Source organism: Saccostrea cucullata, unplaced genomic scaffold (assembly GCF_032062105.1).
Source record: "Saccostrea cucullata isolate Sc308-1 unplaced genomic scaffold, CSIRO_AGI_Scuc_v1 ctg3621, whole genome shotgun sequence".
Classification (NCBI taxonomy): Eukaryota; Metazoa; Mollusca; class Bivalvia; order Ostreida; family Ostreidae; genus Saccostrea; species Saccostrea cuccullata.
Window position 1 is genome coordinate 2493 of NW_026921698.1, and position 10579 is coordinate 13071.

At 31.6% G+C, this 10579-nt stretch overlaps 1 protein-coding gene across 1 annotated transcript; it reads right to left on the reverse strand.

The window, feature by feature from the left end:
- Nucleotides 1-4375: 4375 nt before the first annotated feature.
- LOC134260582 (uncharacterized) lies at nt 4376-6409 on the reverse strand. The gene has a single exon (XM_062743125.1). The coding sequence runs from the start codon at nt 6407-6409 to the stop codon at nt 4376-4378; it is 2034 nt and encodes a 677-aa protein (XP_062599109.1).
- Nucleotides 6410-10579: the final 4170 nt, after the last annotated feature.

Consider the following 10579-nt stretch of genomic DNA (forward strand, 5'->3'; position numbering starts at 1 on the left):
CAAAAAATTAACAATCAACAATAATTGATCCATCAACGTGATGATATGTGAAATCTATTAACCTGATCGTAAAATCATGTCAAATAACAATTTCATTTAAAACCAATACTTTCAAGTAAAAATAGAGCAATATGTCAGGAGGGTTATCCCGTGGATAAAACTAATTAATAAAAATCATAATTATGCTTAATTATATATGATAGCATCGCCATCCTTAAAATAATAATAAAAACAAAAAATAAATAGTCAATTTTCAAAATTATATCGATTACATGTATTAATGCATACGAGTATTGTACATAACTTTAAAGGTCTCTTCAATTTAAATGTCAACCGGTGCATAAAAAAGCAAAACTATTCGCGGATGCAAGCTTTTAGTCCCAAGAATTTTTTTCAAAGACGCCAGCTTTTAAAGTTAACAGTATTCAAATTTAGATTCATGACAGGGTATTCTTTGAAGAAGATTGTTTAATATCTTTTTTTCTTTTAAATGACTGTGACAAGAGTAGACTATCTCAATTCCACTGTGGGACGTGGGGACCGATCCTTCGAATAAGACCATGTAATCCGATCGAGGCCGCGTATGACAGAAATTGCTCGCACGATTTTTCCCTGCTCAGTGTCTGAATGGTCCCGAGTGCCGAGTTCAGGACAAAATGTGCAGCTATCCACCGTCAAGTCAGGGCGTCTCCACGAGAGTGAAAAATTCTCGAGAGGAATGTTAAACAACATACAATAAATCAATCAAACACTTAATAGAACCCCCGTCCCGACTTTGGAATGATAAAAAATGATGAACAAAAACAAGGAAAACATTGTTGAATTTCATAATAAGAAAGAAATCGGTTCGCTATCAAAATATCTATATCTGAATACATCCTCTCCCGTATTTTAACTTTCCATGTATATTTTATATAGATTGAATAAGTCGAAAATCAATAACAAAATATTCTGCATAACACATCAATTTTAATTTAATTTTTAATTCTAAAATGCGTTCATAACTATGAAATTAAAATAGTTTTAATCAATCATTTCCTTTGATGAAACTTGTATTAAAGCAACATGAGCTGCAACGTTGATGTCGAATTTTTTTGTTACAACATTGTAAATAACTGATTGAATGACAGAAAAAGAATGTTTATACCTTCTGATGTTCATACGTGTAAGACTCGATAGTATCCCCTCCAGTCCTTGGAATCATGATGTACATTCACAAGGAAAATAATGATGAACTTAGCAATTCAAAAATTCGTTTTGCTATCAAAATATTTGAACACATAATATCCCGTCTTTTAAATTTTCATGTATAATAGATATAAATTAAATAAATTAAGATCAATCAGAAAATATCCTGCATAACACATCAGTTTAATTTAGTCTTTAAATTTAAAATTTATTATTTAATAGCCCTAACATTAAAATAGTTTGATCGATCATTTCAGAATGTTCTTTTTAAACCATAAAAAAACGGAGGATCGTTTACAAAATTTTCATTTAAAGTCCCTTATGGAGTTTTATGAAGAGACTTACTTTTACATTCGACAGCTTACTTGGACATTTAAACCTGCGTCATGTACGGAGGTACGGAATTGAAAATAGAAAATCGAAAACATCTCAAGAGGTGAAAGTTATTGTATTCGGGGCTTAAAATAATTTATCAAACAAAAATTATAATTGATGGTAAAATAAAATTTATTTGGATACTTTATTCACGAGAATTAATATATCCTTTTATTTTAAATAACTTAAGAAATGATATAAAGAAGAAGACAAATTTCGGTAAGAAAACTCTGCAGACGTTAGTCAAGACTTGAAGGGAGGGTGTTGAAGATAGGAATGTTGCCGTTTTCGTTCTCGACAACGTAATACGATCTTTGAAATAGTCCGTTATTATTGTTTTGTTAAAAATTAAGATCAATATTTTTTCACAAAAGAGCTACCGTATATTTTTCTGTTGTAAAAGTAAGCCGTCAACTGTAAAAGTCAGTGTCTTCGCAAAAGTCCTATAATCTTATGTAGTCTACATGTGCTATGTGTGCACTTAAGTGATCTACAATTGTGTTGTCACATTTTTTAGCAATCCGGAATTATCAAAACTTGATGTGTTGGTTTCATTTTTATATCAATTCCACATTTTCCTTTCTTATTGTTGATTGGCTCGCAGCTTCTTACCATACCTGTTTACCTCGTTCTCTGCAACTTGGACGCACAATGGAGTAAGTTTTATTGTTTGCAATGCTTAATATTCATTATCAAATCGGTACGGTTTATGATTTTGTATGCATTTGATCATTATTTTGTAAAACATCTTGGTTTATGATGTAGTGTGTGGAATCTATTTTTAGATAACATGTGCGAGTTGCACTTTTCATGATTTATAAGATTTTATAAGGTTTATGTCTCAATATATGGCATTTTTGTATTGGATTACACAGTCACATATGTCTCAAATATTTCAGTTATTTTCTCCTAGTCTAGTATTATTATTTCATGTGAAATGTAATCATCTATAGTATTGAAAAGTGCGGGAAAATTTGAGGGCATGTTGTAAAACATTGATTGTGTTAAGTACATAGATTATGCAGAAATTTAATGGCATGCTGTAAAACATAGATTGATCAAGTTAATCTAATACATGTCAATTGATTATGCAAGTTTAAGCCTATACAAAGGTTATGAGATAGAGTAATAGTCCTAGTCATTTGTTCTAGTCATTCGTCAGGTTACATTTATTTACCTTTTGCATGAAATGTCAACTATTGTATTCTCTGTTCTTATTTGATTCATTGTAATGTTTCAGATCTAACCATTTCCACTTCATTGCTATGATCAACATCATCATTATGTACATGGAGCAATAAACGGTTAAACTTACTGCTATACTTGCATTTTATTGGACGTGGGCAATAGGCAGTACAACAATACTGTTCGCAAGTGTGCTTGTTAAAACTTGTTATTGACAGCAAACGCATAACATTTTAACTCTTTATCTAAAATCATTTCTACAGTTTTTTCTTTGCCCTTTAAACTCATTGAATATGAAACTCTTGAGAGTAACTAAATCCCCCAAGTGTTTCAAACACCATATAATGATCTACTGAGTTATTTTAAAATCGTGAAGCAATCTAGTTTTGTTCTTGTAAAAATTGGATGAAAAAAATCCTTCCTTGTTAAGCATTGAGGTGTAAAAACACAACTTTGTATTATGGACACAACTACCATGTTCACACTCTTTTGATCCGTCGTGAGATATAGATATTTTTAGTTAGTTAAATTCACTCAAAATCTTCACTTTATTTTCTTTAAAAAATCAAAGTGAGATTGATATGAATAAGTTCCTCCGACATATAATGACGGTCATTTAATTTTCTTTTCATATCATCTATAAATAGTTTCTATATTATCTATAAAATGCAAAAAGTATATTACACAGCATAGTCTCAGGATTTGAAAACGTATTCACTGTTCTGTATCAATCTGTACCCCCATACAACGTTGAAATCTAAATCAAATCGGACGTAGTTTTATACTTTGGGAGAAAAATCTTCCGACAAGACATTTGTAGGATTATTTTCCAAATTTAGATGCTCCACATTTTACATAGCAATGAATGACACGAAATGTATAAGTCAACATTTATTTATTTCTCTACGACAGAAAGTTTTTAATGGAAATACCCGGTATAGTTTCAACAGTATGTTATAAACACGAAACTAGAATAAAGAAACGATAAACAACGGAATTTTAAAAAGTCACCCAAGGAGGACAGTCTCTGCCTTCAGTTAAATGTTTTAGACAACAGTTGCTGGGTGAAATGTATTTATGATATATAATTCCTTAAGATAACAATGAAATTTAAACATAAGATAATGAAAACTTAAAACTTTATGTTACATCTGAATTTGAGAAAGAAATGAGGATAACATCTTTCCTAAGAACAATAATATTTAATTAATTCCCACTTTTACTCAGAATATACTTACTTTATTCCTTTAACGATTTTAAAGATTGTGTTTATTTTATACCAATGAACGAAACATAAAATCATGTCCCTTGTCAACAATTTAGTTTTTTACATAAAATCAAACATTTATAACATAAAGGACGGACAGTCACACTTATTTAACAGAATTATGTTGTTTGTGATACTTCTATTAAATGGATTTTTTGTATTTTTATCAGAAAAAAGCATTAATATTAATGTCAGCTATATAAAAGGCATGTGTATAATATCCCTAGTAGAACTATAAAATTTACATGACCTCGCGTATATTAATATCAAATCCAGCAAAAACAAAATACAAAATTATAAATGCAAGTGCCATACAATAAATCAAAATGATGTATTAACAAATTCACATATTCAAAAACCTCAAAGGGCTTCATTTTGGAGACTGTTTATTCTTATCAATGTTGCTTTCTGAAGCTTATGAAAAGATTCTTGTTGTAAAGAAAAATGATAACACCGTAGGGATTCTAAATAATTCCCGAAAATTTGATGACAGATTCCCAGAATTTGCCAGGAAATATCTCTGAGAAGAAGAGGTACACAGGTCCCATCATCATTGTAAAGCAGAGTCTGTAGATCCTGTAGAGATTGTTGTGACCTGACTGTGTCACCCAGTCTGTAATGATTCAGTATAAACAACATGTGTAACATCACCAGAGGTGGGATGTGTAATGTCAGCATGCTATTGTTTTTACTAACCTCCTGCTCTAAAACAAGTTCGTCAATGTAACTGAAAGCACAATAAATATCAATATTTCTAAGAACAGCCCTCCTCATCTTAGTACCTAGGGAACTCCTTTTCATGTAGTAATTGTACATATAAACATTAACATGCTCCATATACATGATATACGGTAAAGTCATTCTCTCATGCCCTTTATGTAAGAACCTGAGTGAGTCTTCGTGTCTACGTGTTCTGTAGAAATGGATAGCAAGATACAGAATATCAGATAAATATCCAAAGTTACAGGACTGATTTAGTAAGGCTGCTATTTTTGCATTATAACAAGCCTTGTTCCCATTTTCATTTAGATACATACAACTCTGTAAGAACATGGCAATATTCCTTAGCACACTTGATGTCATATATTGTAACATGAGTGTTTGATACGATGTCAACACTCCCCTAATCATTCTCTCCATTTGTTTGATATAAATTGCAAATTCCTTAGCACTCTGAATAGTTTGATCAAATATTAATAATTCACCAAATAAACACCTATCTAAATCAGTGGCTGATATAATACTTCTCTCGTCTGTACTAAATCTCAATATCCTGTTGGATATAGCAAGGCTGAGGTAAGGTCGGATTGTTTCACTTAATAGTAGACATGATATCCCTATATTGTACAAATCATACAACTGACTTAGCAACGAATATTGTACAGAACCAGTGACTTTCACTCTAAACATGTTGTTTTGTGGAATAAAAAAGTTTGGACAATTTCCAGTAAGCACCATGGATATCAATAATTTAAAGCTTTTCCAGAAACAAGACAATAAGTTATCTGGTTTCCAAGACAGGGAGTTATTGTTCTGTATGACCCAAAACACATTAGTTTTTATGAAGTATGAGCAAAGAATGGATGTATTGGTCTTGCCATTAATAACTTCTTTCAGAAAAATTTTGAAGAGACCATAACACAAAAACTGACAATGATTCATTGAATAAACGACTTTTTGTTCTGCTTGTGAGAAAGACATTCTCCATTCGAGTTCATTCTCTGACGTGCTTCCGATAGGGACAACATGAAATCCTCCTCTTAAAATACCATCTACAACATTTTGATCTGGCCAGCCCCGCTCACTACTTCTTTCTATCCACGGTAGTGCTAACTTTGGCCAGTGATGTGATTGGATACAGAATGCAAAATCAGTATCAGCTTCTTGGAATAAGGAATATGTAGAACAAGGTCCATGAGGGAAAGCATTGGTCAAAGGAACATTGCAGGACCTTACGAAACGCAAATGGTTATCTCTGAATAATGTACTTGAAAGGTATGCTTTGGGATTCACTACTACGCAAGAGGAAATGGTTTGTGAATTATTAGATTGACTCATCAGGTTAAGTCTGGTAAAACCCGGTGGTAGGTCATCATACTCCATCAGAATCACAGTGTGTTGTGGAATACGGTAGAGAATGATCTGAGAGATATCACATATCACCTTGCAGTCTGGAGGCCAGAACATCCAATCTGCATCTGAAGTCCTTAGTCTGAATCCCTCACGCCTACTCCCACTCTCCATTCTATCAAATCCTCTCATTATGTTCACAGGCTGATTCACTGCCTCATCAGTGTCCATCATTTCTCTCCTCATCCTCACAATTGAAGGACTCCCTACTTCACGACACAGTCCTACATACACAGCCTCTGACAGGCGAGGTATGTTATCCATCCCTATATATCTTGTAAGAATCCGACAGCAAATACAGGTATCTGAAACATAGAGATTTGTACGTTATTTCTTCTCCTTTACGTGAATTTCTGCAATTTATATTGCGAGTGCTTATTTATTGACTATGCAATTATTTTTATGGTGTTTTGGTGTTTGGCACCATTTCAAAGGTTACAATGAACAAAGGTGGTATATAGTATTTAATAACAAACATAAATTTCAAGTTCATTTGGCCTTTATTTCCGTATACAATATTCTATAAATGAAGTAGGGTAGGAGAGAAATCCATGTTTAATACTAAACTAGTCAGTATGAACGGGGCTTTTTTAAATATCCGTAAGAAATATATTCATCCGTCATAAGATTAATGTGTATCTCTCGATCAGTTGATACGTTACGCAAGAGTATGCTCTACAAATAAACAATTTTTGAAACGAGGTAGGCTATTGACATGCAAGTTGATGTAACAAGAAAACAGCAGTGTCGTTGAAAGTCACCATTTCGTAAGTTCTATGGTCGATACAATGACCTTGCCAGGGAATGCTAACTCCTCCATTGCACTTGACCCCACCTCTGCTATTTTAAACGTCCGTCTTTTCTCTGCTCCAAATTTGTATTGTTTACTGAACTTTTGAACTTAATTACTGTTCGTTATGTAACCAGTTCTTGTAGAAATCAATTACAACTCGTGAAGGTATAAGGTTAGACTCTATTGTTTATTTGGATGTCACTTGCTAGGCGCAGTTTTTAGAGCTTCTGTTCTAGAGTCGCGATGTAAAGAATTGATCCTTACGTCGCGTATACGAACCTAGCTGAGAAATGTGGAGACCGGCCCTTCGGATGAAGTCCCGTGTCACAGAAGGTGCTGGTACGAAATAGATTCCTCACTGCACAATACTTCTTAGTGCCGAGCATACGACAAAATATGCTGCTCTCCACCGGCAAGTGATGATGTCTCAATATGAGAGAAAATTCTCGATTGTGACGTTAAATAATATCAAATTCATCAATCAATCAACCATTATTTCGAGGAGATGAAACGTGGCGATAACAAACAGAATTCAAGATCAAAAATACATAAAACAATATAGAAAATAGGAGCAGAGCAAAAATAGACCTCCAAAACATGGAAGAGGGATCAGATACCATTTAGGAGTGAGTATCCCCTGCTGACCAGTCAAACCAAACGTGTAGATGGTTTGACTGGTTAGCAGGGAATACTCACTGCTCAATGTGTTGTTAGTGTTATTTAGGGTTAAAAATTATTTTTTTCTTTTTTAACCTAAAAACAATAATAATATAAATGTACACAGTCAAACATATAAACAAGCACAATCGCATTACAACACAAAATAATCACAGTTTGAAACACATAAAAATTCATTTAGGCCATTCTTTACATTCCATACAAACACATTCATAGTCGATAACTCTGTGACACTAAGATTAAATATCAATGATAAATTATATTTCTCTCTGCTGAAATATTTACAAATCTTTATAATGTGAGTTGAACTTGCCAGTGTATGAAATAGATTATAACTTTGTATTCCCTCGTGCAGAAATTATATATTATACTTTCATAAGAATTAAATCCCAGGTCTTAATTCTAAAGATCTACATGAATAATTCATAAACATGATTTGCTTTTTATTTATATTCTCAATCTTACCTTTATTAGATTAAGCCCTTTCACTTGAAAAATTAATATTCCTTTGGCAAGTTTAGTTTTAAAAACACTTTATTACATTGATTTCATTATCTTTTAGTTAATACTCATTAGATTTGATTTGTAAAAGACTTAATTACAGTGAATGGGTGTAATAATTTTTGAATTAGTTATGCGAAATTCAAAAATAATATCATATATATTTCAGTTATATGAGATTATATTTTCGGGGAGAAAATTCCTTTCATAATTGGTGTTTTCTACAACTATTCAACATTTAAATGCACATGTTTCTGACGTTAGAGTTGGCATTTATAAATGCATGCAACAAAAAAAATTATTTTTGTTTTGTTTTTCGTGCATGTAATTTCATTATTCACATCCCTTTCATCTATAAGGAAATTAATTACTAATTGCAATATTACAAATGAAATTTCACTATGAAACACAAAAATGTATTGCGTATAAGAATGGTAAAAAGGAAAAGTTTGATACCCAGTGAAACAAGTGGAATCTGCTGTTAATTTTAACTTCTCTCTCTCTCTATCTCTCTCTCTCTCTCCCTCTCTTAAAGTAGAAAAATAACACATCATTCTGTTTCTTTTCAAATCTGTATTTAATACTGTATGTCGTGTAAATAAAAAAAAGAAAAAAAATTACTTTGCAAGAGACCGTTCTTAGTAATTAATGCCCAGTGCTTGTGTTAATGTATGGCTGAATGAATGAAATTCCTGATTTGAAATATATTTGAAGTATATAACATTAATTAACTGTAATTTCATCTGTTAATAGAAAGACCCCGTTAATTGTGTTTCTTTTTTAAATTATATATGTTCCAATGATACACACAACGATCTGCTTAATATAAACAAGTGACAATGTGTGTACAGACATGTGCATTGGGAAATATAATAAGGAATGTAAGGAAAACGTACATTAAATTTATCCGTAAACAATCTTGTAATTGACAATTCTTAAATTCAAAACTTAATAAACATTTGGAACACCATGTACTTTTTCCCTTGAAAATTACCAAACTAAGTTTTCATTTCGAAAGAGAAAATATTCCTCACCTTGATTTTACTTTCGGGTTGAATTCTGAAGTCTTTACCTGTCTTCTATTTCTGGCAATGAATGACTCATCAAGGTCAATATGTTAATGTCGACGTCTTAAAACATAGATCACATTACCTGTTAACTGAGAGGACGTGATTTAATGTTTGGCTAAATATCAAAATGAACACATTGGTCTATAATTCAAATAATTATTTAGGTTTGAATAGAAAAATTTAATTGTGATTTAAAATCGGAAAGCTATTTAGTGTTAAATGATTTAGAAATTAGGAATTATTTGCCTTAGAGATTTATTTGTTGTGAAGTGAATTAATTTTTTGACTCAATATCAAAATGAGCAGAAATTCATAATTTAGTCAGAAAAAAGTAAAATTTAAAATCGGAAAGCAAAAGGGTTAATTGTATTTAAATTAACCTCAAAATGCACTAATTTCCGTTTGAATATAAATTTATTTATTAGAAATGTCGTCATTATGTCAGCAAGAAAATGTGGACATAAGTTTCTTTTGTCAAAATATATAATTGGAAAAACAAATGCAAGAAGTAATTATATACAAGAAAGAAAATACATGTAGGGGTTTGACAACAAAATTGATTTTATAATACATACTTTATATGCATTTCCTATTCCAGTCATACGCCTTAAAAGTAAGTGGGTAGGTAAAAGCATCATAATTAATAATTATCTAATATCGTTAAGTTAATACAATTATATTAAGCACAGTTTAAGGCGAGAACAATTTTGCTAAAAAACATCATTATTGGTGATGTATGTATCCCTAAATTATTTATTTTATATTGGTTAACGTCATTCTCGAGAATTGTTCACTCATATGGAGACACCATCACTTACCGGTGAAGAGCAAAACAATTTTGCCTTTACTCGACACTTAGAACTATTGAGCAGTAAGGGATGTTTAGTGCCATATGAGCCTATATGAAGAGCAAATACGCAGCATTGTTAAGGCTTGAATAAGGGGGCGGGGTCTAATTTATACGGGAAAAGTTTACTGTGAAGTCACACAAAAATATGACTTTTATGTATTTCTCATTATACCTGAAAATGAAATAGTTTGCAAATTTTAACTGTATTAGCATAATTAACAACAATAAAACTTTTCAATGGATTTTAAAAAAAAATTGCTAGTTAAATCCCATGAAGCTGGTTAGAGACAAAGCACTGATTGCGATGAATTTGTAAACATGACGTCATTTTGGTAAAAATTACGTATTTCATATGCTGTGAGAGGTAGATTCAGGATTTTTTAACAATAAAAAGTGCGTTTTATCATTAAACGGAATATTATTTACAGGTTTTAAATAGTCGATTATTGCCAATGCATATCCTTTGTTTAGTGCGATTATTTATAAACTATCAAGAGAATGTATTTTATTAATTATGTCGTGTTTTATGTACAGGTTACGTA

Excerpts from the sequence above, each read along its gene's own strand:
- LOC134260582 (XM_062743125.1), bottom strand. The coding sequence starts at position 6,409 with ATGGATAACATACCTCGCCTGTCAGAGGCTGTGTATGTAGGACTGTGT.